The sequence below is a fragment of the Zingiber officinale genome, chromosome 1A, assembly GCF_018446385.1.
Source record: "Zingiber officinale cultivar Zhangliang chromosome 1A, Zo_v1.1, whole genome shotgun sequence".
Classification (NCBI taxonomy): domain Eukaryota; kingdom Viridiplantae; phylum Streptophyta; class Magnoliopsida; order Zingiberales; family Zingiberaceae; genus Zingiber; species Zingiber officinale.
The window spans coordinates 142,475,576-142,501,804 of NC_055987.1; the positions used below are offsets into that span (position 1 = coordinate 142,475,576).

Consider the following 26,229-nt stretch of genomic DNA (forward strand, 5'->3'; position numbering starts at 1 on the left):
ATATTCTGATACTCTGACATATACATGCAATGAAACCTTCTTAATTATGCAGGTGTTGTACATCTTCCATTACCTGACATCAGATATTTTTCAGCCACCTCATTATTGCGAAGGTTATAAAAGACCATTCATATACACCCAACATGAGCTTCTTCGGAGGATGAATGTAAATCTTCCATTATCTGATATATTCTGACACTAAAGATTCTCTGTCGCTTCATTATTAAGAAGATTATGAGAGACGGTATAAAAAGAGGTCCTCTTCATTGGCGAGATACATTTCTAACATTCGACGAATGCTTCGCCAGACTTTACATACACACATATACTGTTCATCTTCTTTTCCATTTCTCGCGTAGTTACTGTTCTGACTTGAGCGTCGGAGTGTTTGTGCTAGGGACCCCCTTCCTGGTTCTCGCTCTAAGTTCCCCTTTGCTCTCTCTTTGGTGTGTGCAGATAGGATCGCCCAATGCTATCTTCCAGCTCAGATTCTTTCTCAATTAATATCAAAGTCACATACCCAGCGCGTCATCTCTCCCAATTTTAAACAGGATCAATAGCCCTAACATATTATTAGTGTCGATAAAAATTTTTTATAAGATCAATGTAATCACCCACCTAAATTGAATACATGATGTCAATTAAAAAAAAATAATTAAGTACTTTATTGGCCAAGCAAAACATGAATATGCCATCAAGGTTAATTGTAGTTGCACTAAGTTTGCATTAAATACTAATCTAAGTTGATACGTATGTGTAGTAATTTTGTAAACTTATATACAATGTGAAATTACGAGATAATATATATCATGCATGGTTTGAAGATTTTCAGAGTATAGGTATCAGTCTTCACCCAAGTTTTATTCTACCTATTAGCAATCATTTAATTCAAGAATGGAGTAGTAGTCAAGTGACTATAAAATTAATTTGGTGATACGTACTAGTGAAGACTAATTCTGACCTTGGATAGAACACCAAATAAATATAATATTTTGATGTTTTGTCATAAACTTGGTTGGAAAATCAATTACCTTGGACTAAGTCAACAGTTAAATATCAGGCTCAGTCTACCATGATTATTGGACAGTAAATTTTTGTTAGATGCTTACCCAAAAACCCACGTAGTTTTCCGCTTAATCTCAAAGAATAATCATGATTTCAAAGATGCAATTAAGCAAATTGCTCATCTGCGTGCAGCCTGATGATCAGAAAACAATCATGAATGCAACTTTTCATAATGCATTCAAGTAGCTTCCTCATTTCCTTGATTCCGATGATGAATTGAATATTGCTTGCTTGGGATTGAAGTAGAAGATTATTTTCATAATGCACGTACGTGTTGTTGGTGCACTTAATTACTAGTGTGGCTAGCCGCTAGCTACCGGAGTCATGAATTAGTCGGTCACTATGATATTTCTACCTCCGTTTCGTCTTCATCACAGCTATATGAAACCTGTAAGCAATTTACCATGAAAACATATACATATATTCTAGGAGAGTTGTGTTTATATTATAATTGTCGTAATCTCATCTCAGTTGTTTACAAAGGCTCAGGCTTACCACTTACCAGAGTGAGAGATCATTCTTAAACCATTTAATTTCTCTCTACTCCTGTTAATTATATGAGTACTCACAGGTCCAGGCCACCCGGATCATATCAGGGCACTCCGATGTGGTCAGAGCGCCCGAACACTAGAGAGTCGCTCACCATGATCACCCACGATGGGTGTGCAGGATAAAAAAAAATAATCACACACATATATATAAGCGAACGCGCACACGCGTTGCATGTGTAATATAATTGGATGAGAATCCAAACTATTTAGGTTCTTGAGTGTCACTCTTGCGTTACACTACTACATGAGTCTGACGTACGTACCCTTGACGGTCGAGAACCCCCGGCAAACTATTGTAATGGACTATCCCTCATAAAAATTTAATTTAATTTTTATATTATATATTAAACTAATAAAAATAGATACTACACTTGATAGCCCATAAATTGGACTTGGTAGGGTGGGTGCCCATGCAACGCAAGGGCGACACTCGAGAATCCTAGTAGCAAACTACTATAATGAACTATACCTCATAAAAAATTAATCTAATATCACACTTGATTTTAGTCAAAAAAAAAAAATTAAGAAAAGTATGTTTTCTAACGTTGAAAGCCTAAAGTATTTATAAAAGTATCTTCGCTCGTGGTATTGTCAATTCTAAGATATGAGACTAAAGAAAACTATATTTATGTATTTTTTTTATATAAAACAACCAGAAAAAATTACTAATAAATTTTAAAATTATTTTAAGTATGAAAAAAAAAGATATTAACATAATATCATTTTGAACTTCTATAAAATCAGTTATTAAAAGATTTAGAGTTTTAATCATATATATATATATATATATATTACAAACTAGGCTTCCGTACCTATGTTATGGACTAGTGAGTCAGGACGTCTGGAAGTGATTTGGCCACATTAGAGTCTAGGTGTCCGGATCACTTCTAAAACGTCAACTTTCAAGTCCGTAGCGCATTCGTTTGTAGAAATTAGTGCTAGTTTATAAAAATCAGCATTAAAGCTATAAACCAGTACCAAGGTTCTATAAATAAGCACTAAGGTTGGTTTATAGAAACGAGTACCAAGGCTGAAAATTAGTATTAAATCTTGATATTGATTTGTAAAAATCAGCATCTACAAATTAGTAATAAGATGGTGTTGATTTTTAAATACTAGTATTGTATGTAATTAAATAAGAGAGAATTTATTGTATGCAATGAGATTTAGATTTAGGAGGGATTAATAAAATTCGATATATCTGTTGATATATTATGGGGTGTCGGTGTAAACTCTAGTCATATGCATACAATGAGAGACGTACAAACGGTGCAGCGCCCGGCCGGCACGTAGTGATCTGGGTTTCACTTTCCGTGCAATATAATGAGACGTGATGGAACCCGAGCGAACGAGCAGGCATGCAAAACCTCGCTTTCGTCTGTTGCCTCTGTTCCTCACTGGCTCACAAAGGAAACCCGCTACAGTGCGACTACTGCTTCTGCCCAATCCTTGCTTGCTCATTCACTCGACTACGCACACACTGATCTCCCATCCATCGCCCAGCAGCTACCAGTGCTACGTACGTAACAGTAGTGCTGACACCACCCTGCGCTGCATAAAGCCACTGCTCCAACAGTGGTAATCGTGGAAGACGTACGCATCAAGAGAGAAAAACAACCACAGAGTAAGTGCAAGTGCAAGTACTCTCGAGACTTGGATATGTAGAAACAGAGAAAGGTAACGTGTTCATTTGTCAATTCAGAGGGTCCCTGTTTTTATAAATCGCATCGATGGCTGCTGCAGCTAACAGACAGGTCCTGGCCTCTACCACTAAAATCGCACATCCTTTCTCTCGCATCACTAGTAGAAGAGTTGCTTTAAATGTGCAAACTAAAACAGAAGAGGCTAACATTGCCTATTTTAAGCTCTCCCACCCACTCATCATCTGCGTCTCACAGATGATTCAATAACATATCCATAATTAATCAATAGTAAAAGAGTTTATTTCCAAGTACTATCATTCAGATCTATGGATATACTAACTTGAAAGATTGAATTACTTAGTGTTTACTATCATATTATATTATATATAATATGATATCATAGAGAGAGAGATATGATATCATAGAGAGAGAGAGAGACTGGATGGATCGGAAGGAGCATAAACTTGACGTACGCACTGAATTGAAAGAGCTAGAAAAGATAACATGTAGCTAGCTAGTCTCCCCTAGGATATAATTAAAACGATTCAGCCTCTCATGCACGAGACACTATGACAGTACTGGACAGTAACCTAAAGGGAAAAAGTAAAGACCAAATCTATGTGCATGGAAACATCAGATCGATCATCGTATAATTAATAATTAAGCTAGCTAGTGAGATTGATTGATGGATGGATGGATGGATGGATGGCTGGCTGGCTGGCTGGATCGATCGATTAGTTGGCTAGCTCCACCTCATCGGTCTGATCCTGCAGGTCCTCTTCCTCCTCGTCGTCTTCCTCCTCGTCGACGCTCATGGCGGCGACGGTGGCGGCGGCGGTGTCGAGGATATGGGGGGCGTGGCCGGTGCCGAAGGAGCGGACGTGGTCCTTGAGGGATCGCTTGTGCTTGAAGTCGGAGCCGCAGATGCAGAACCAGAGTTTGCCGCAGTTCTTCTCGTGGGTGCGCCAGTCGCCGCGGACCGCGAAGGCCTTGCCGCAGCGTCGGCACGCGAAGGGCCGAGCCCCGTGCTTGCGCTTGTAGTGCGTCTGCAGCGTGCGGAAGTCCTTGAGCGGCCGCGCTCGCGGGTGCTCGATGTGGTTCTTGCACCCCTCCACGCAGCAGTAGCACGGAAGCTTCAGCAGCGCCGGCGACGGCATCGGCCGCGTAGCCCCACGCAGCGACTCAGATCCCCGCCGGTACTGCGATCCGTGCCCCCACATGTGCATCTGCACCGCATCCATGTCATAAAATTAAGAAAACATGCAACGGAGCAAATTTAATTAATGAACCTGCATTTTCCCAATTTAATTTGGAAATCGAAATCACTAACGTATATAAGGATGATTAAATCTCCGTATCTTGAGTTTAAATTATATGGGTAAATTCCAGACGGGAGAACGCGAGTAATTAATCAATGAACACATGAACCTGCATGTTGTTGAAACGATTGAAGGTTTTATTGCAGACGGTGCAGGAGAACTGGGTGTTGCCAATGAGGATTTCGGCGGCGGAGGGGATCCAGTACTGGCTGGGCAGGGCTGGGTTAAACCCCGAGCCACCAACACCGGTGGTAGCAGCAGCTGCGGTCGTCACTGTTGCACCAATAGCACTACTACCGCCGCCAATGCCGCTTGAATTCGGCATGCCGATGGAGAGTGCAATCGTCACGTCGGCGCGATCGGCTTGGCATTGGTTGGAGCTGGAGTATTGGAGCCAATTGGAGGAGCAACAAGTGGAGAAGGAAGCCGGGGAGGAAGTGAGCGTAGGGGTGGTGGTGGGATGGGATCCGGGGGGCCAAAGAGAGAGCAACAGAATGGAGTCATCGACTTCTTGGCGAGGAGGTTTGGCATTATGGTCGTTGGGCAAGGCGTCGTTGTCTCCGTGGGAAAACATGGAGAACGTAGCTAGCTAGTCAGAAATTGATTGATGGGAATTAAGGTGAATGAAGGAAGAAAGGCTAGACGTAGGTAGGGAAGGAAGGAAGGAAGGAAGGAAGGAGATCGGAGTAATATTTAAAATAAGTTAAAGGCATGGAGGATTTAAATGGCATTCGAGGGAGGGGAGTGAGTGATTGATAGAGAAGGCTCAAGTGGATGAGAGTGGAGGCCTGAGGTTGTTTTGGCTGGTTTAGGTCGTAAGGGGGACAAGGCACCGGCAAAGGTAAGGATGAGGCATCCAAGACGAGAGAGAGGGAGGGAGAGGGATGCATGCATGGCATGGGTGGGACCAGCATGTGTTTTAGATTGGCTAGATAGGGATTGGGGTGGGACCACCAAGCATGGATTGTATGTATGATCAGTATACATGCATGCATGCATTCATTCATAAACATGCTTGCTGTTCAGTTCAGTAACACATCAGGGTGGTAAAGTGGAGAGATTGGCAGCGCGATTACCGAGCATTGCTACTATTCCATCTTCTCAAGTGTCTTTTACAGTGTCTTTTTTTACTTTTCTTTTCCCTTCATCTTCTTGTTCTTCATGTGGGTGATGGTCTCTCACATCCTTTTCGATCCGTTCCTTTTGTTCCAGTATTCCATCTCTGTCATTGCCTCTAATATTAACAAACAAATGCATCTGAAAACTATTGCTACGATGCATCATCTAATCTCGAAGAAGTAATGTATTTAGCGTTGAATATATATATATAAATATAATTTCTTATATCATAAAAGTATAATTCTTTTCTCCTGTACATCACATGTTTCGTTTTTAAACATATTTTGTTCTTCGTGTGTTTCTGTTGCTGGCGGTGCCCAAAAGGCTTGTATGCTTCCGCTGTTTTTTCCTATTTTCTTTGAAACAGGACAGATAATTTCCTGAGAACAACATAGTTACACGCCTTAAGTTTAGTGAATAATAATAATCTACAATTCAAAAGCTAGCCATTACAATTGGTTGTCCTGATCAATTTTTTTTTCTTTCCTTTAGAATTGCATCCACATTTTAGGATGTGAAAGTCCAGATGGTTGCTAATGATAAATTATTTTCCCTTTCCTCATATTTTTGATTCCCATATCGGCAATTCAACCTAAATGCTTCTTAAACCATACGCCAATGTTGAGGAAGCTTTCGAAATCAGATTGCGGCCTACAATCAATAGATAAACTTAGCATCGAGGAGAAAGCAAGTCTTGAATTTATTCAGAATGAAATCTTTATGACTAATTTGGAGATACCTGTCAATTGCATGTACATCCTCTGGAAATACAATGATTTTGACTTCAACTCCTTTCTCTCTCAGAGCACGGGCATACTGAAAATTAAAGCAATATAGGTATGAAATGGAAAAGGATATAAGAAGGGGGGAAAAAATTAAGGAGAGCAGAATAAAAGATTAGCACTGGACAAGTGAAAATAGTCGGTTAATAATGAAGTCAGAGGCGATGGCATCAGCACTGCCTGATGATATTATGCAAAATTTCTCATGGTGTGTTGCTCATATCTGAACCAGAAGCATGTTTGTGAGTTTGAGATCATATCGGCTACACATCCAAATGGTGTAATGGCAGCTGATGTAGCATAATCCAAGAATGATGACTCTTGTTTAGGAAAATGATTTCATCTTTAAAAGGAGAAACCATATTCTGCTAGTTTTAACTTTTTCAGTGCTAAGAAACACCGAGATGAACCCTAGTAGTAGATTTTGTTCTACTGGATAAAAACCAAAACCTGGATATAAAACACGCATTGAAGCAAGCATGTAACTTGGGAATCATACTCCCCCAGTATAAGTTTTTTCAATATAAAAAAACAGAGAGAGAAAAGCTGTAGTTTCTGTGAAACCGAGCCTTAGTAGTAAATAATAATTGTTTTTCTCTTGAACAAGAACTCAAACCTAGATACAAATAATATCCAGCGTATAAATGATTTTTTTTCACTTCATAAGCATAGATGCAATATTTTAAAACAAACAAAAAAGTCGGAATGAACTGCAATAGATGTCAAACTAACCAGAAAACTCTAGCTTACCTGAAGTCCATTTGATATAGGAACACGAAGATCTTGTGCTCCAAAGAGGAAAAGCATTGGTGTTTTGACCTGAAATTACCAGATTGGCAATGTTTTCCTGAGACTGTGCTTGTTCATGCTAGGGAATTGAAACAAATATTGTCTAGATTATGCCCATTTATGCTAGGAATTCTACTCTTACTGAACATATTCTGAATTGAAGCAAATTCTATGAACATCAACATTTTAGACATATTAAAGGGACCGGTGAAGCGTCTCTGGGATTTGATCAGTGGCTGTTAGGCAGGTAGACCGACATAACTACTAGAGCATGATGAAAAATAATAATAACACAGTGCATCATCAAAGACAGTACCTATGACCAACTTCATGAGCAGGGTAACAATCATAGCTCAGGGTTTGGTACAACGGTGCAAGCATAAGTAAAACTTACTTGCAAGAAAAATATTCACAATTCATACCTTTGGAAGATGTGAGATAGGAGATTTCTCATAAAAAATCTGAAGATTTTCAACAGTAGGAGCTTCTGAGAAAAAAGTCTTCCCTTCCTTTCCGAAGGTCTCTGTATAGCACCAATCAGGTATATCAGTGGTGCCCACCATTATTGACAAGTTACAGACGGGATTGCGAGCAACTGCTGCAACAAATCTGTCTGGAGCCTGGTACAAAGACAGAAACATTTTTTACATTCTCTGTTAATTGGACTGGCTCATATTTGGTTAAAGAGCAGTTCATAGTTCTTTGAACAAAAAATGTTTCCTGAATAAACAGAAATCAACACATGTTGACTGTTTTCGAATGACTAAATAATAAACAGAAACCACTTAATACACATGATATCCAGCAAAGAAGTTGGAGGGAGAAGAAACATGGCTTACTTTCTTCACCAATAAGCTAGTTGAATCTATGCTTAATATCGATGAAAAAAAAGACACTACAGGTTTGAACTTTGAAGTACTGGTCCAGTTCCGGTTTCCATAAAAACTGGAATGAGTACCTACAATGACAATCACGGACTCAATCTAAATGAGCAGCCGTGTGCATATACAATTTATCATCATAATCAACCTGATCTAGCAACATGGATGTTATCCCCCCATCCCCTCGGGGCGGTGCGATGGTTAAGGCATGGGGTGTTGCCACATGAGGTCTTGGGGTCGAAACTCGGCGTGACCGAGCATAACCTCCCCCATGTCTTGGCCATTTGCATTAATGGCTAGTAGCCACCCGTGATTTACCTCCTCCGTGTTGGCCTAGGGACGGGTTGGCGGGGGCGCTGGGGGCGAGCGAATCGCCTTTTGCCACATGGATGTTATCCCCCCTCTTGAACTCTAAGCCACTTCCAGTATTCGACTTAATTAAATCACTTTTATTACATTAACTGCAATTTTCTTTGGTCTCCCTAGGCATTTATTTTGCAACTCTACTTCAACTCATGTAACTAAAAAATTTATTGGTTGACTTTGAACATATTCATAGCATTTTAACCCATTTTAGTTTATTTTATCTATTGAAATTGGAACTTAAAAGGATTGCTCACGAGTACTGATGTTTTATTTTTTATCTTTTCCAATAATCTCACACATCCACCTTAGCATTTCACCTCAGGTACATTAATGTCTCCTTGGCGAAACTGGTTCATATAGTGTGGTGAGTGATACCGCTGTCTTATAAAATTTTTCTTCAAGTCTAAGGGACACCACGAAGATCACACATGCTCCTCTCCATACAAAAGCTAAATGGAACAACAACAAAATGCTCATGTTCATGATGCAAATGGAGAAAGAACATAACTGGTGGTATAATCTTGTAAGATTTCAACATATACAATCATTATTCCTCATGAGCCGTGTATGCTAGATGGCATATAATTTTGTGTGATACTGAAAAGAACATTCTAACGGATGATACAACATCCATGAGAGCTGAGCAGGAACACTTCCTAACTAAACATGAGGAAAAATACAAGCAGAGGAAAACAAAATGACCAAGTTCATGAAGCAACTACCTCATCACAGAATCTTGTAGGATTCCAATTCCAACACATACAATGTTTAGTCATGACATAATAGTGATCCATATTACACATCCTATGTAAATAAAGCTTCCACTGAAGGCACTAAAAATCAAATATTTGGATAAAAACACATTATGCAACCCAATTTGCTTGATCGGTTTCTCTATGGAACAACTTGCATCATTGTATCAAATTAACAGAATGATAGTGAAAGCACATCAGAAGAACCACAAACATGGATGAAATTTAAGAGATCTAACCTGGCCCACTAAATGAGTAGTTAAGAAGCCTCCATGCGAGCCTCCAACAACAGCTACCTTAGATGAGCTTGCAAGCCCTTTATGAATGACATAGTCTAAAGCTGTAAGTACGTCATCTACATCCTGACCACAATAAAAGTTATGTTCATTGTCAGAAACTGCAGAAAAGTCCTTACCACAGACTATTGAACATAATCAGAAACCGTTTCAAAAGCATGGCAAAGCAAGCACCTGGCAACCAATTCTTCCTGGGAGAGACTGCAATGCTTCTTCACCAAATCCCAGTGAACCCCTGTTAACAGTTGCCAAACAAAATCATAAGAAGATAATGGAAACAGAGAAGCTCTAACATGAGGAAGAAGACCGAGCTAAAGAAAGTAAAATAGTTATCAAAAGAAATGTTCATCAGTTTTGATGAAGATAAGGAGAAATGGACATTTTATCGATATTTCTATTGCTTTTGATGTTTGGGTTAAATTGCGGAGTGCAGTAAAATATGGGGAATACCAATAGTCAAGGAAGTTCTCAGGATACAAACTAGAAAAACCATAAACACTGAAAAACAAGAGGAATCCTCTTATAAATCATGAGATATTTCAAGAGGGAGATATAACTTTACAGAGTTCAACGACAGCAAGCTGGGATCAAGTAGCTAGAGAAAAAACTCAGTATCCACTGAGATCTTGTAATCCACCAAGAGAAAAGGATCTTTACCTGAACTAGGGGATAAAAGAAACTACATAGCATCCTTATGTCATGTAAACTAAGAAACCAATTTGCAAAATCACCACACTAAACCTTGGAAGTCAAGTTATACCAGGTAAAAGAAATGTTTTAAAAGTTACCAACTGCAGGGTACCAATATATGAAAAAAAAAAGGCTACAACACTTGCATCACTACAACAGGATGAGAACTGAGAATCTTCTCATTACAGTAAAATAATACATGAACACCTAGGTCCTAATAGATAGAATAGAAACTTGACTAACTCAATCTACCGAAATGTGGAAGACTCACCTGTAGTTCACCACGAGCAAGTTATAGCCTAGTGAAGAAAGAAATGCCAATGACTTTGAGTAGTTTGTCAATGAAACTGAATGTGGTCCGCCATGAAGGACGAGAATTAATGGAGCACATAAGCCATCCTCTTGAGTCTGCTTGCATGATTCACCAGAAGCAAAAGGTGGATGAGAAACAAAGATAGCCTCAAATGGTTTTTTAGCACCTGCATTTTGACAATAACCAAATTGTTCTATAAGACTATTCATTGGATAGTATAACAAACATAAATGCAAGGGATGGTAATTGTTCTATAAGATAAGCCAATAAGTACCAGATGACAAAATCAAATATATGATGAATTTGTAATATACCGAAAAAGGACAAATAACCTTAGGGGAATTTTTAGACATTTTCTGGAAATTTTTTGGAGCTCGTATGGCATATGTTAATGGGATAAATTATTGGGCTAGGGGAAAGCCTGTTTAAGCTACCCTATTTGAGCGAGAAAATGTTTGATTTTTTTATATTTCTTTTCTTTTCCTCTTCATACCCATGCCCTAGCCTCCTGTAGTCACGAACCCATCCTCACCCACGCCAATCACCTCCCCTCTCCTGCGCCGAACCCGAGCTCTTCCTCTTCCCCAACCCGACGCCACCTCGCGTCGCTTCCCCTTCTCCACGAGTACAAACTCGAGCCCTCTTTGTTAAGTATAAGAAAAAAAAAAAAAAAAACCACTAACACACCCATACCTACCCACGTGCACCCCCACCTCCTCCTTTTCCCCCTTTCTTTTCTCCTCTTCCCATATGACTTCTCTTTTTCTCTCATTCCCTCTTCTCTGTTCTGTTTCTCTTCAACGACAGAAGTGAAATCGCAGCAGCTCACTCCTCTTCTCCAGCACGAGACCTCCTTCTCCTTCATCCTCACCAACCAGCAAGAGGGACGCGAGCAACAGCCCTCCCTTCCCTCTCTTCTTCCTTGTTCTCCTGCATCTGGGCAGCACCACCGGAGCTCCGCCGGAGCTAGCTGTGGTCACGCCGAACTCGCCGAGGTCACTGGTAAAGAGAGAAAGATCATCCATTTTCGTGCTCTTTTGTTTTCAGCCTTCTCTTCTTCTCTAATAGCTTCAACGGCAGTACCTTGCCTTTCCTTTTCCTAGCAAATACCTACTCTTGTTGTCCTTGCTTCTTGGCAGCAACCATCGGAGCTCGACGCAACTTGCTGGAGTTGCCAACAAAGAGGGGAAGAGAACCCTAATTGCTGCCCTCATTTCCAGTATCCACACAAAACCCTTAGAAGGTATATTTTAGGTTTCTTTGGGTTAAATTGATGTGTAGTTAGAAGGGTTATCTAGATTAGAACAGATGTTGTATTTAGGAATGCGAAGTGGTACGAGGTATCGAGATCAAAATAATTCACTGATTTTGAATCAGAGATAATGTGTAGATTTTAGGTCATTATTATTATTAGATAGTATTTTGATTATTTAAGTTATGTTTGATATTGTGTTTGTAGATCCGACCTCGAGTGGAGCACGGTGACCTACCGATACTCGGAGATTTTGCTGTACATAAGGTGGATACATCTACTCTTGTCTATTTCCTTGTGCATGAATAAATATATAAATTGGAATATGTATATGTTGTATTATTGTTTTCAAAATGGGGATTAAACTGATATTATAAATAGCGAAATAGGTTAAAATATTAAAATTATTGGAGGGTAAATAATTAATATTATTTCTTGTTCACATGTGGGTTCATATTGGGATTGATATGGGAAGGGTTGCTTTTTTTAAAATTAAAGAAATATTCTGAATTACTCTTCTGTTGATATCTTGTCTCTTTTGACTTGCTTGACCTTTCATACTTCATGTTTTTGATACTCTATCTCTTGATACTTGTAGCTTTTTATATGTGGACCCTATAATGATAAATTAATATATTTGATATGAAAATATTACCTTGATTGACCAATTAATATGAAAAGAGAATAATCATGATAAATGGATGAATATAATCATAACGGTGAATTAATAAAGATAGTAAATGAAGAATTAAAAAGTGAAGACCATGAGCCTAGCTTTATACCAGAGCTTTATATTAGAGTACTGGACCGCCCACATGTTATTGTGGTAGCGCGGCGGCCGCGGTCTAGAGTATCTGACCGTACACCCGAGGCGTGTTGGCGTGATGTAGCCCTCAGTCAGTGTTTATTATGTCTTCCACCGGTGAGGGCTGATAGCCCGTACGTCAGATGACGTATGCGACAGTTTTATACTCTTAGGAGACTTTTAGCCTATCCATATGATATTTCACTCTGATGATATTGGCTCCAGTGATTCACTTTTTAGTTGATTTATCAGATTCAGACTATTGATATACATGTTGATCTTACCATGATAACTTATAATTGAGTGATTAAATAATAAGATTGAAGAATTGATGTTATTAATGATGACAAGTGATGATAAGGTGAAGATCCCAAACTCTATCTAAAAATTTTTACCTGATTATAGATAATGAGAAGATGATTATACCTATATATGTATAAATGTAGAACTTTAAGAATAATCCTAAAGTTGTAACAAAAGATGATGATTTATTCTACTTCCTTGACTTCTTCAATAAGATTAAATTCATGCACATCTTTCTTGAGTATCCACTTAGTCATTTGGCTAATTCGCTACATTCCTTGGTCTCCAGTTTTGCAGACACAGGGACCATTTTGATATTATAGTTGATTTTGGACTTTCATAGAGTTGCTCAGATATCTCGACGTGCTGATTTTCTGGTTTGTTTTACCTTTGTTTCGTTGTATTTACATTTTATAATTTTGTTACAGATGTCATTTATCTGTATAGTAATTGTAGTTTATGAAAACTATGACATATACATATAGTTGATACATTTCGTGGTTATGTTGTTTCTATTTTATGTATGTTCCAGCCGTGTGGGCTGATGAATATGTTGTTTATGTTTATATAGTGTGATGTATGTATGTATGCTTCATATTGTCACCGATACAGGGGAGATGCTGCCGGATTTTTGTCTGGCAGGGACTCCTCTGGGGGCGTGACAATTTTATTGGTATCAGAGCTTAGTTTTCCATTTTCTGTTCGTGGGTTTTGGCTTTATTTCGAGATTTTTGTTTTCAGTTTATGTACTTCTCGAGCAAAGGAATTTTTATACAAGTCGAGTTGTATCTCTGAGCTATAGGATTTACGGGTCATTCTTTGTTTTAATTATCTTGATTATAAATGATTATTGAAAATTTTCATCTGATTTTATAGGCAATGCCACGAGCCCGTGGTCGCGGTTGGGGCAGTAGCCGTGCTCGTAGTCGCAGTCGTGGTTGCGACAGTGGTAGTGGTCGCGGTCGTGGTCGTGCATGTCAGCGTGCCACTACTACTGATCATGGTTTGGATGAGGCTCCTATCTCCCCATCTGAGTTGATACCGGGAGCTCAGGTTGGTCCCAGTATTGGAGTTGGTGGTCAGACTGAGGGACAACCTCATCTTGTTGCAGCTCAGGTAGCCGTACCAGCCATTCCTACAGCATCGCTTATTATGGAAAAGGCCCGTATTCCTTTGCTTGCTAGTTCAGCAAAGGATCGTTTTACGCTGTTCCATGGAGGCACCGATCCTTGGGTGGCGCGTACATGGTTGGAGGATATTGAGGGCACTTTTGGGTATATGTCCTGTTCAGACACAGAGAAGGTAGAGCTAGCCGCTTATCATTTTCGAGGGCAAGCATCCACATGGTGGAAGATGCAAAAGACAGTCTTTGGGGATCAGATTATCTCTTGGCAGTCTTTTCGAGAGGCGTTCGAGAGACAGTATTTTCCTGCAGCATTTTGTGTTGCTCGACGCCAGGAATTCATGAGTCTCAAGCAGGGTGACCGAAGCGTGCTAGACTATAGTGCAGAATTTAGCAGACTTGCTGAGTTTTGCCCACATATGGTTGCTCAGGACTCAGACCGTATGTTTCACTTTACACAGGGACTGGCAGCATATATTCGGATCAGGATGTCTGGATTTCCTGTTACTACTTATCGAGAGACACTTGATCGAGCCATATTTATTGAGATGACTCAGCAGCAAATCTCTCAAGAAAGAGAAGCCAGCCGACAGACATCGCAGAGCTCACACTCTAGACAGCAGAGTCGAGGTCGTCGATCTCGTGGTCAAGATACGACTAGAGAGTCTTCACGGTCACGAAAGGTGGCCAAAGTATCACAGGGATCTAGTTGCCCAGTTCCATCACAGCGGGGCCAGATATCGGTGAAGTGTTTTCAATGTGGTGCACCAAATCACCTGGCATCAGAATGTCCACTGGATAAGAGTATATGTTTTTATTGTAAACTGCCAGGACATATGCAGAAAGATTGCACTTTGAAGGCACAACATCAAGCAGGAGGATCACAGTCTCAGCAGGCTCGACCTACCTCACGACCTCCACAGTCTCGGCAGCAGAAAGGCCCGTAGAGATCTCAGCAGTTTCAGCCACGAAATCCCCCACCTACACAGTCTGCTCACCAGCAACAACTCTATCATTTGCAGTCCCAGGTGGAGAGTGAGTATCACTCAGTAACTCCACTTCAGCAGTATCTGCCAGCTCCATCTCAACAGTACTTGCCAGCTCCATCTCAGCAGTATTTGGTAGCTCCACCCCAGCAGTACTTGCTACCTCCACCCCAGCAGTATCAGCCACCATTATCTTATCAGCCTTCGACCCAGTCATACCAGCCTGCACAGGAGCAGAGTCAGCCCTCTTCTTCTATTCAGAGGGGTCAGCCATCGGGTCTTGAGCCGGGACACGTATATGCTTTGACTCGTGAGGAGGCACAGCGAGCTCGAGGATCTGTCATCCGAGGTATCATTTCAGTTTATAGTATTCCTGCGGATATATTGATAGATACTGGCAGCTCGCATTCCTTTATTTCGCCTGAGTTTGTATGCAAGATTGGGAGGTTCCCAACTCTTCGACCTTATGGATTATCAGTATTGACACCATCAGGTGGCGTATTGATGGCAGATCAAGAGGTTAAGAATTGTCCTTTAAATTTCGATAGTCATATCCTTACAGTGGATCTCCAGGTGCTAGAGATGACTGAATTTGATATTATTTTGGTTATGGATTGACTTTCAGAGCATCATGCCACTGTCGATTGTCGAGCCAAAGTGGTGACTTTTCAATCCTTAGATCAATCATCATGGGAATTTATTGGGATCAATGATCGAGGAATATCTATTATCTCAGCTCTCCAGGCTCAGCAGTTGTTGGCTCGGGGATGCAAGGGATATCTCTTATCTTTAGTGAGTTCCAATGTGAATAGTTCTGTCCAGCTTTCTGATGTCCACATCATACGTGAATATCCCGACGTATTTCCTGAAGAACTTCCTGGCTTGCCACCTCGACGACAGGTAGAGTTTGCCATTGAGTTGCTTCCTGGCACAGCTTCAATATCGAAAGCTCCATATCGGATGGCGCCAAGAGAACTGGAGGAACTAAAGATCCAGCTTCAGGAGTTGCTAGACAAGGTTTTATCCGTCCTAGTGTTTCTCCTTGGGGTGCTCCAGTGCTCTTTGTTAAGAAAAAGGATGGATCCTTAAGGCTCTGCATTGATTATAGGCAGTTAAACTCAGTAATTATCAAGAACAAGTATCCTCTACCTAGAATAGATGATTTATTTGATAAGCTTAAAGGTACCTGTGTGTACTCAAGGATTGATTTAAGATCAGGCTATCACCAATTATGGGTTAGAGATACAGATATTCAGAAGACTACCTTCCGTACTCGGTATGGACATTATGAGTTTTTGGTAATGCCGTTTGGGCTTACCAATGCTCCTGCAGCTTTTATGGATCTGATGAACCGGGTATTCTTAGAATTTTTAGACCGGTTTGTTATTGTCTTTATTGATGACATTCTGGTATATTCGCGATCAGAAGAGGAGCACGAACAACATCTCAGAATAGTCCTAGAAACTTTACGGAAGGAACACTTATATGCTAAGTTCAGTAAATGTGCTTTTTGGCTTAGTTCTGTGGGATTTTTAGGGCATGTAATCTCTACCAAAGGGATTTCAGTAGACCCCCAGAAGATTGAAGCAGTTGACAGATGGGAACAACCAAAGTCAGTGCAGGAAATTCGTAGCTTTCTCGGATTAGCTGGGTACTATCGGAGATTTGTGGAAGGATTTTCTAGTATTGCTGCACCTTTGACTCGATTGACTAGAAAAGGAGTCAAGTTTACTTGGACTGAGGCTTGTGAAGCAAGCTTCCAAGAGCTCAAGCAGAGATTGGTGAGTGCTCCAGTATTAGTTATTCCCTCTGGAGATGATGGATTCATTCTTTACACGAATGCATCTATTCAAGGATTAGGGGCAGTTTTGATGCAGTATGACAGAGTAGTAGCTTATGCTTCTCGTCAGCTAAAAGATCATGAGAAGAATTATCCCGTACATGATTTAGAATTAGCAGCCATCATTTTTGCCCTTAAAATTTGGAGACATTATCTCTACGGTATTACCTTTGAGATATTCACCGATCACAAGAGTCTGAAATATCTTTTCACTCAGAAAAAGTTAAACCTTCGACAGAGAAGGTGGATGGAGTTTCTGAAAGACTATAACTGCACTATCAACTACCATCCTGGAAAAGCTAATGTAGTCGCAGATGCATTGAGCAGGAAGTCTAGAGGAGTATTGGCAACTCACAGGGTGGCAGTTGCAGATATAGTCAGACAGTTTTCAAAATTAGATTTATCTGAAGTAGGGCAAACACAGCGTGGTATACTGGTCTCCTTGATCGCACAGTCCCCATTGGTGGAGCGGATTAAGGAAACTCAAATGGAAGACTAGTATCTCAGATCTATAGCTAGTGAGTTGGAGTTAGGCCCCAAGCCAGAATTCACACGTGATATGGATGGATCTCTTCGGTTCCGAAGAAGATTATGTGTCCCAGAGGTACATCCTGTTAAGGAGGATCTCCTTCGAGAAGCCCACCGATCGAGATTTGCAGTTCATCCTGGTGGTACACGGATGTATCAAGACTTGAAGCGATCATATTGGTGGAAAGGTATGAAAAGAGATATTGCAGACTTTGTAACTCGGTGTCTAGTTTGCCAGCAAATTAAGGCTGAACACCAGAGACCGGCCGGGTTGCTTCAGAAGATTGCAGTGCCGGAATGGAAGTGGGAGCATGTCACTATGGATTTTATCACGGGGTTACCAAGGACACAGAGGAGACATGATTCAATCTGGGTGATTGTCAATCGGTTAACTAAATCTGCACATTTCTTACCGATTCGTAAGACAGAATCTCTAGATCGTCTAGCAGAGTTATATTGCAGAGAGATTATTAAACTCAATGGTATTCCCCTCAGTATTATTTCTGATAGAGATCCACGTTTTACTTCGAGATTCTGGCAAAGTTTCCAAAAGGCGTTGGGAACCGAGCTGCGCTTTAGCACCGCTTTTCATCCTCAGACTGATGGACAGTCGGAGCGCACTATCCAAACTCTAAAGGATCTGTTGCGTGCTTGTGTGCTAGATTTTGGGGATAGTTGGGAGGACCATCTACATTTGGTAGAATTTGCTTATAATAACAGTTACCACTCTGCTATTCAAATGGCACCGTTTGAGGCACTCTACGGCAGAGCATGTAGATCTCCTATCTTATGGGATGAGGTTGGTGAACGTCAACTCTTAGGCCCTCAGAGTGTTCAGCAGGATGCTGAGCTAGTACGAGCCATTAGACAGAGATTGTTGACGGCTCAGAGTCGTCAAAAGAGTTACGCAGATAAAAGACGAAGAATGTTAGAATTCACGGTAGGTGATCACGTATTTCTTCGTGTTTCACCCATAAAAGGAAATAAGAGATTTGGGTTGAGAGGAAAATTGGCTCCTAGATTTATCGGACCTTTCCAGATCCTTGAGTGGATTGGTGCTGTTGCATATCGACTTGCGTTACCCCCAGCGTTAGCAGGAGTACATAATGACTTTCATGTTTCTATGCTGCGGAAGTATGTTCCGGATCCGACACATGTCTTGAAGGATTTTGTAGTGCCCCTACAATCTGATGCGACATACGAAGAATTCCCTGTTCGTATTTTGGATTGCAAAGAACATCGGTTGCGGAACAAATGCCTCCGTCTCGTAAAGGTTGGGTGGCAGCACCACTCTGATCAAGAAGCAACTTGGGAGCGTGAGGAGGATATGCGTATCGGATATCCTCATTTATTTACCACAGGTATCAATGCCTACCCACGTGCACCCCCACCTCCTCCTTTTCCCCCTTTCTTTTCTCCTCTTCCCCCATGACTTCTCTTTTTCTCTCATTCCCTCTTCTCTGTTCTGTTTCTATTCAACGGCAGAAGTGAAATCGCAGCAGCTCACTCCTCTTCTCCAGCACAAGACCTCCTTCTCCTTCATCCTCACCAACCAGCAAGAGGTACGCGAGCAACAGCCCTCCCTTCCCTCTCTTCTTCCTTGTTCTCCTGCATCTGGGCAGCACCACCGGAGCTCCGCCGGAGCTAGCTGTGGTCACGCTGAACTCGCCGAAGTCACTGGTAAAGAGAGAAAGATCATCCATTTTCGTGCTCTTTTGTTTTCAGCCTTCTCTTCTTCTCTAATAGCTTCAACGGCAGTACCTTGCCTTTCCTTTTCCTAGCAAATACCTACTCTTGTTGTCCTTGCTTCTTGGCAGCAACCATCGGAGCTCGCCGCAACTTGCTGGAGTTGCCAACAAAGAGGGGAAGAGAACCCTAATTGCTGCCCTCATTTCCAGTAGCCACACAAAACCCTTAGAAGGTATATTTTAGGTTGCTTTGGGTTAAATTGATGTGTAGTTAGAAGGGTTATCTAGATTAGAACAGATGTTGTATTTAAGAATGCGAAGTGGTACGAGGTATCGAGATAAAAATAATTCACTGATTTTGAATCAGAGATAATGTGTAGATTTTACGTCATTATTATTATTAGATAGTATTTTGATTATTTAAGTTATGTTTGATATTGTGTTTGTAGATCCGACCTCGAGTGGAGCACGGTGACCTACCGATACTCGGAGATTTTGCTGTACATAAGGTGGATACATCTACTCTTGTCTATTTCCTTGTGCATGAATAAATATATAAATTGGAATATGTATATGTTGTATTATTGTTTTCAAAATGGGGATTAAACTGATATTATAAATAGCGAAATGGGTTAAAATATTAAAATTATTGGAGGGTAAATAATTAATATTATTTCTTGTTCACATGTGGGTTCATATTGGGATTGATATGGGAAGGGTTATTTTTTTTTAAATTAAAGAAATATTCTGAATTACTCTTCTGTTGATACCTTGTCTCTTTTGACTTGCTTGACCTTTCATACTTCATGCTTTTGATACTCTATCTCTTGATACTTGTAGCTTTTTATCTGTGGACCCTATAATGATAAATTAATAGATTTGATACGAAAATATTACCTTGATTGACCAATTAATATGAAAAGAGAATAATCATGATAAATGGATGAATATAATCATAACGGTGAATTAATAAAGATAGTAAATGAAGAATTAAAAAGTGAAGACCATGAGCCTAGCTTTATACCAGAGCTCTATATTAGAGTACTGGACCGCCGACATGTTATTGTGGTAGCACGGCGGCCGCGGTCCAGAGTATCTGACCGTACACCCGAGGCGTGTTGGCGTGATGTAGCCCTCAGTCAGTGTTTATTATGTCTTCCACCGGTGAGGGCTGATAGCCCGTACGTCAGATGACGTATGCGACAGTTTTATACTCTTAGGAGACTTTTAGCCTATCCATATGATATTTCACTCTGATGATATTGGCTCCAGTGATCACTTTTTAGTTGATTTATCAGATTCAGACTATTGATATACATGTTGATCTTACCATGATAACTTATAATTGAGTGATTAAATAATAAGATTAAAGAATTGATGTTATTAATGATGACAAGTGATGATAAGGTAAAGATCCCAAACTCTATCTAAAAATTTTTACTTGATTATAGATAATGAGAAGATGATTATACCTATATATGTATAAATGTAGAACTTTAAAAATAATCCTAAAGTTGTAACAAAAGATGATGATTTATTCTACTTCTTTGACTTCTTCAATAAGATTAAATTCATGCACATCTTTCTTTAGTATCCACTTAGTCATTTGGCTAATTTGCTACATTCCTTGGTCTCCAGTTTTGCAGACACAGGGATCATTTTGATATTATAGTTGATTTTGGACTTTCATAGAGTTGCTCAGAGATCTCGACGTGCTGATTTTCTGGTTTGTTTTACCTTTGTTTAGCTGTATTTACATTTTGTAATTTTGTTACAGATGTCATTTATCTGTATAGTAATTGTAGTTTATGAAAACTATGACATATACATATAGTTGATACATTTCATGGTTATGTTGTTTCTATTTTATGTATGTTCCAGCCGTGTGGGCTGATGAATATGTTGTTTATGTTTATATAGTGTGATGTATGTATGTATGCTTCATATTGTCACCGATACAGTGGAGATGCTGCCGGATTTTTGTCTGGCAGGGACTCCTTTGGGGGTGTGACAATTTTATTGGTATCAGAGCTTAGTTTTCCGTTTTCTGTTCGTGGGTTTTGGCTTTATTTCGAGATTTTTGTTTTCAATTTATGTACTTCTCGAGCAAAGGAATTTTTATACAAGTCGAGTTGTATCTCTGAGCTATAGGATTTACGGGTCATTCTTTGTTTTAATTATCTTGATTATAAATGATTATTGAAAATTTTCATCTGATTTTATAGGCAATGCCACGAGTTGTCGCGGTTGGGGCAGTAGCCGTGCTCGTAGTCGCAGTCGTGGTTGCGACAGTGGTAGTGGTCGCGATCGTGGTCGTACATGTCAGCGTGCCACTACTACTGATCATAGTTTGGATGAGGCTCCTATCTCCCCATCTGAATTGATACCGGGAGCTCAGGTTGGTCCCAGTATTGGAGTTGGTGGTCAGACTGAGGGACAACCTCATCTTGTTGCAGCTCAGGTAGCCGTACCAGCCATTCCTACAGCATCGCTTATTATGGAAAAGGCCGGTATTCCTTTGCTTGCTAGTTCAGCAAAGGATCGTTTTACGCTGTTCCATGGAGGCACCGATCCTTGGGTGGTGCGTACATGGTTGGAGGATATTGAGGGCACTTTTGGGTATATGTCCTGTTCAGACACAGAGAAGGTAGAGCAAGCCGCTTATCATTTTCGAGGGCAAGCATCCACATGGTGGAAGATGCAAAAGACTGGGGATCAGATTATCTCTTGGCAGTCTTTTCGAGAGGCGTTCGAGAGACAGTATTTTCCTGCAGCATTTTGTGTTGCTCGACGCCAGGAATTCATGAGTCTCAAGCAAGGTGACCGAAGCGTGCTAGACTATAGTGCGGAATTTAGCAGACTTGCTGAGTTTTGCCCACATATGGTTGCTCAGGACTCAGACCGTATGTTTCACTTTACACAGGGACTGGCAGCATATATTCAGATCAGGATGTCTGGATTTCCTGTTACTACTTATCGAGAGGCACTTGATCAAGCCATATTTATTGAGATGACTCAGCAGCAAATCTCTCAAGAAAGAGAAGCCAGCCGACAGACCTCGCAGAGCTCACACTCTAGACAGCAGAGTCGAGGTCGTCGATCTCGTGGTCAGGATACGACTAGAGATTCTTCACGGTCACGAAAGGTGGCCAAAGTATCACAGGGATCTAGTCGCCCAGTTCCATCATAGCGGGGTCAGATATCGGTGAAGTGTTTTCAATGTGGTGCACCAAATCACCTGGCATCAAAATGTCCACTGGATAAGAGTATATGTTTTTATTGTAAACTGCCAGGACATATGCAGAAAGATTGCACTTTGAAGGCACAACATCAAGCAGGAGGATCACAGTCTCAGCAGGCTCGACCTACCTCACGACCTCCACAGTCTCGGCAGCAGAAAGGCCCGCAGAGATCTCAGCAGTTTCAGCCACGAAATCCCCCACCTACACAGTCTGCTCACCAGCCACAATTCTACCATTTGCATTCCCAGGTGGAGAGTGAGTATCACTCAGTACCTCCACTTCAGTAGTATCTGCCAGCTCCATCTCAACAGTACTTGCCATCTCCATCTCAGCAGTACTTGCCAGCTCCATCTCAGCAGTACTTGCTACCTCCACCCCAGCAGTATCAGCCACCATTATCTTATCAGCCTTCGACCCAGTCATACCTGCCTGCACAGGAGCAGAGTCAGCCCTCTTCTTCTATTCAGAGGGGTCAGCCATCGGGTCTTGAGCTGGGACACGTATATGCTTTGACTCGTGAGGAGGCACAGCGAGCTGGAGGATCTGTCATCCGAGGTATCATTTCAGTTTATAGTATTTCTGCGGATATATTGATAGATACTGGCAGCTCGCATTCCTTTATTTCGCCTGAGTTTGTATGCAAGATTGGGAGGTTCCCAACTCTTCGACCTTATGGATTATCAGTATTGACACCATCAGGTGGCGTATTGATGGCAGATCAAGAGGTTAAGAATTGTCCTTTAAATTTCGATAGTCATATCCTTACAGTGGATCTCCAGGTGCTAGAGATGACTGAATTTGATATTATTTTGGGTATGGATTGGCTTTCAGAGCATCATGCCACTGTCGATTGTCGAGCCAAAGTGGTGACTTTTCAATCCTTAGATCAATCATCATGGGAATTTATTGGGATCAATGATCGAGGGATATCTATTATCTCAGCTCTCCAGGCTCAGCAGTTGTTGGCTCGGGGATGCAAGGGATATCTCTTATCTTTAGTGAGTTCCAATGTGAATAGTTCTGTCCAGCTTTCTGATGTCCACATCATACGTGAATATCCCGACGTATTTCCTGAAGAACTTCCTGGCTTGCCACCTCGACGACAGGTAGAGTTTGCCATTTAGTTGCTTCCTGGCACAGCTTCAATATCGAAAGCTCCATACCGGATGGCGCCAAGAGAACTGGAGGAACTAAAGATCCAGCTTCAGGAGTTGCTAGACAAGGTTTTATCCGTCCTAGTGTTTCTACTTGGGGTGCTCCGGTGCTCTTTGTTAAGAAAAAGGATGGATCCTTAAGGCTCTGCATTGATTATAGGCAGTTAAACTCAGTAACTATTAAGAACAAGTATCCTCTACCTAGAATAGATGATTTATTTGATCAGCTTAAAGGTACCTGTGTGTACTCAAGGATTGATTTAAGATCAGGCTATCACCAGTTACGGGTTAGAGATACAGATATTCAGAAGACTACCTTCCGTACTCGGTATGGACATTATGAGTTTTTGGTAATGCCGTTTGGGCTTACCAATGCTCCTGCAGCTTTTATGGATCTGATGAACCGGGTATTCTTAGAATTTTTAGACCGGTTTGTTATTGTCTTTATTGATGACATTCTGGTATATTCGCGATCAGAAGAGGAGCACGAACAACATCTCAGAATAGTCCTAGAAACTTTACGGAAGGAACACTTATATGCTAAGTTCAGTAAATGTGCTTTTTGGCTTAGTTTTGTGGGATTTTTAGGGCATGTAATCTCTAGCAAAGGGATTTCAGTAGACCCCCAGAAGATTGAAGCAGTTGACAGATGGGAACAATCAAAGTCAGTGCAGGAAATTCGTAGCTTTCTCGGATTAGCTGGGTACTATCGGAGATTTGTGGAAGGATTTTCTAGTATTGCTGCACCTTTGACTCGATTGACTAGAAAAGGAGTCAAGTTTACTTGGACTGAGGCTTGTGAAGCAAGCTTCCAAGAGCTCAAGCAGAGATTGGTGAGTGCTCCAGTATTAGTTATTCCCTCTGGAGATGATGGATTCATTCTTTACACGGATGTATCTATTCAAGGATTAGGGGCAGTTTTGATGCAGTATGACAGAGTAGTAGCTTATGCTTCTCGTCAGCTAAAAGATCATGAGAAGAATTATCCCGTACATGATTTAGAATTAGCAGCCATCATTTTTGCCCTTAAAATTTGGAGACATTATCTCTACGGTATTACCTTTGAGATATTCACCGATCACAAGAGTCTGAAATATCTTTTCACTCAGAAAGAGTTAAACCTTCGACAGAGAAGGTGGATGGAGTTTCTGAAGAATATGACTGCACTATCAACTACCATCCTGGAAAAGTTAATGTAGTCGCAGATGCATTGAGCAGGAAGTCTAGAGGAGTATTAGCAACTCACAGGGTGGCAGTTGCAGATATAGTCATACAGTTTTCAAAATTAGATTTATCTGAAGTAGGGCAAACACAGCGTGGTATACTGGTCTCCTTGATCGCACAGTCCCCATTGGTGGAGCGGATTAAGGAAAGTCAAATGGAAGACTAGTATCTCAAATCTATAGCTAGTGAGTTGGAGTTAGGCCCCAAGCCAGAATTCACACGTGATATGGATGGATCTCTTCGGTTCCGAAGCAGATTATGTGTCCCAGAGGTACATCCTGTTAAGGAGGATCTCCTTCGAGAAGCCCACCGATCGAGATTTGCAGTTCATCCTGGTGGTACACGGATGTATCAAGACTTGAAGCGATCATATTGGTGAAAAGGTATGAAAAGAGATATTGCAGACTTTGTAACTCGGTGTCTAGTTTGCCAGCAAATTAAGGCTGAACACCAGAGACCGGCCGGGTTACTTCAGAAGATTGCAGTGCCGGAATGGAAGTGGGAGCATGTCACTATGGATTTTATCACGGGGTTACCAAGGACCCAGAGGAGACATGATTTAATCTGGGTAATTGTCAATCGGTTAACTAAATCTGCACGTTTCTTACCGATTCGTAAGACAAAATCTCTAGATCGTCTAGCAGAGTTATATTGCAGAGAGATTATTAAACTCAATGGTATTCCCCTCAGTATTATTTCTGATAGAGATCCACGTTTTACTTCGAGATTCTGGCAAAGTTTCCAAAAGGCGTTGGGAACCGAGCTGCGCTTTAGCACCGCTTTTCATCCTCAGACTGATGGATAGTTGGAGCGCACTATCCAGACTCTAGAGGATCTGTTGCGTGCTTGTGTGCTAGATTTTAGGGATAGTTGGGAGGACCATCTACATTTGGTAGAATTTGCTTAAAATAACAGTTACCACTCTGCTATTCAAATGGCACCGTTTGAGGCACTCTACGGCAGAGCATGTAGATCTCCTATCTTATGGGATGAGGTTGGTGAACGTCAACTCTTAGGCCCTCAGAGTGTTCAGCAGGATGCTGAGCTAGTACGAGCCATTAGACAGAGACTGTTGACGGCTCAGAGTCGTCAAAAGAGTTACGCAGATAGAAGACGAAGAATGTTAGAATTCACGGTAGGTGATCACGTATTTCTTCGTGTTTCACCCATAAAAGGAATTAAGAGATTTGGGTTGAGAGGAAAATTGGCTCCTAGATTTATCGGACCTTTCCAGATCCTTGAGCGGATTGGTGCTGTTGCATATCGACTTGCGTTACCCCCAGCGTTAGCAGGAGTACATAATGTCTTTCATGTTTCTATGCTGCGGAAGTATGTTCCGGATCCGACACATGTCTTGAAGGATTTTGTAGTGCCCCTACAATCTGATGCGACATACGAAGAATTCCCTGTTCGTATTTTGGATTGCAAAGAACATCGGTTGCGGAACAAATGCCTCCGTCTCGTAAAGGTTGGGTGACAGCACCACTCTGATCAAGAAGCAACTTGGGAGCGTGAGGA

General features: G+C 41.1%; 2 protein-coding genes across 3 annotated transcripts in view; both read right to left on the reverse strand.

Annotated features, from left to right (window-relative positions):
- Window positions 1-3,702: 3,702 nt before the first annotated feature.
- On the reverse strand, window positions 3,703-5,389 carry LOC122010556 (zinc finger protein WIP6-like). The gene is made up of 2 exons (XM_042567080.1): window positions 4,688-5,389; window positions 3,703-4,485 (listed from the first exon to the last, which is right to left on the reverse strand). Exons 1-2 carry the CDS (start codon window positions 5,150-5,152, stop codon window positions 3,994-3,996), a joined length of 957 nt encoding a protein of 318 aa, XP_042423014.1. The 5' UTR covers window positions 5,153-5,389; the 3' UTR covers window positions 3,703-3,993.
- Window positions 5,390-6,267: 878 nt separating this feature from the next.
- The window catches only part of LOC122036726 (acylamino-acid-releasing enzyme 1-like), a 38,039-nt gene continuing 18,077 nt past the window's right edge, over window positions 6,268-26,229 (reverse strand). For both annotated transcript variants that reach the window (XM_042596132.1, XM_042596140.1), the window contains exons 12-18: window positions 10,525-10,732; window positions 9,738-9,798; window positions 9,507-9,629; window positions 7,691-7,888; window positions 7,230-7,298; window positions 6,437-6,513; window positions 6,268-6,348 (exon numbers count right to left, since the gene is read on the reverse strand). In XM_042596132.1, the coding sequence (XP_042452066.1) occupies window positions 6,285-6,348; window positions 6,437-6,513; window positions 7,230-7,298; window positions 7,691-7,888; window positions 9,507-9,629; window positions 9,738-9,798; window positions 10,525-10,732 (800 nt within the window). In that variant the 3' untranslated portion in view covers window positions 6,268-6,284. The remainder of the gene's footprint in view (window positions 6,349-6,436; window positions 6,514-7,229; window positions 7,299-7,690; window positions 7,889-9,506; window positions 9,630-9,737; window positions 9,799-10,524; window positions 10,733-26,229) is intronic.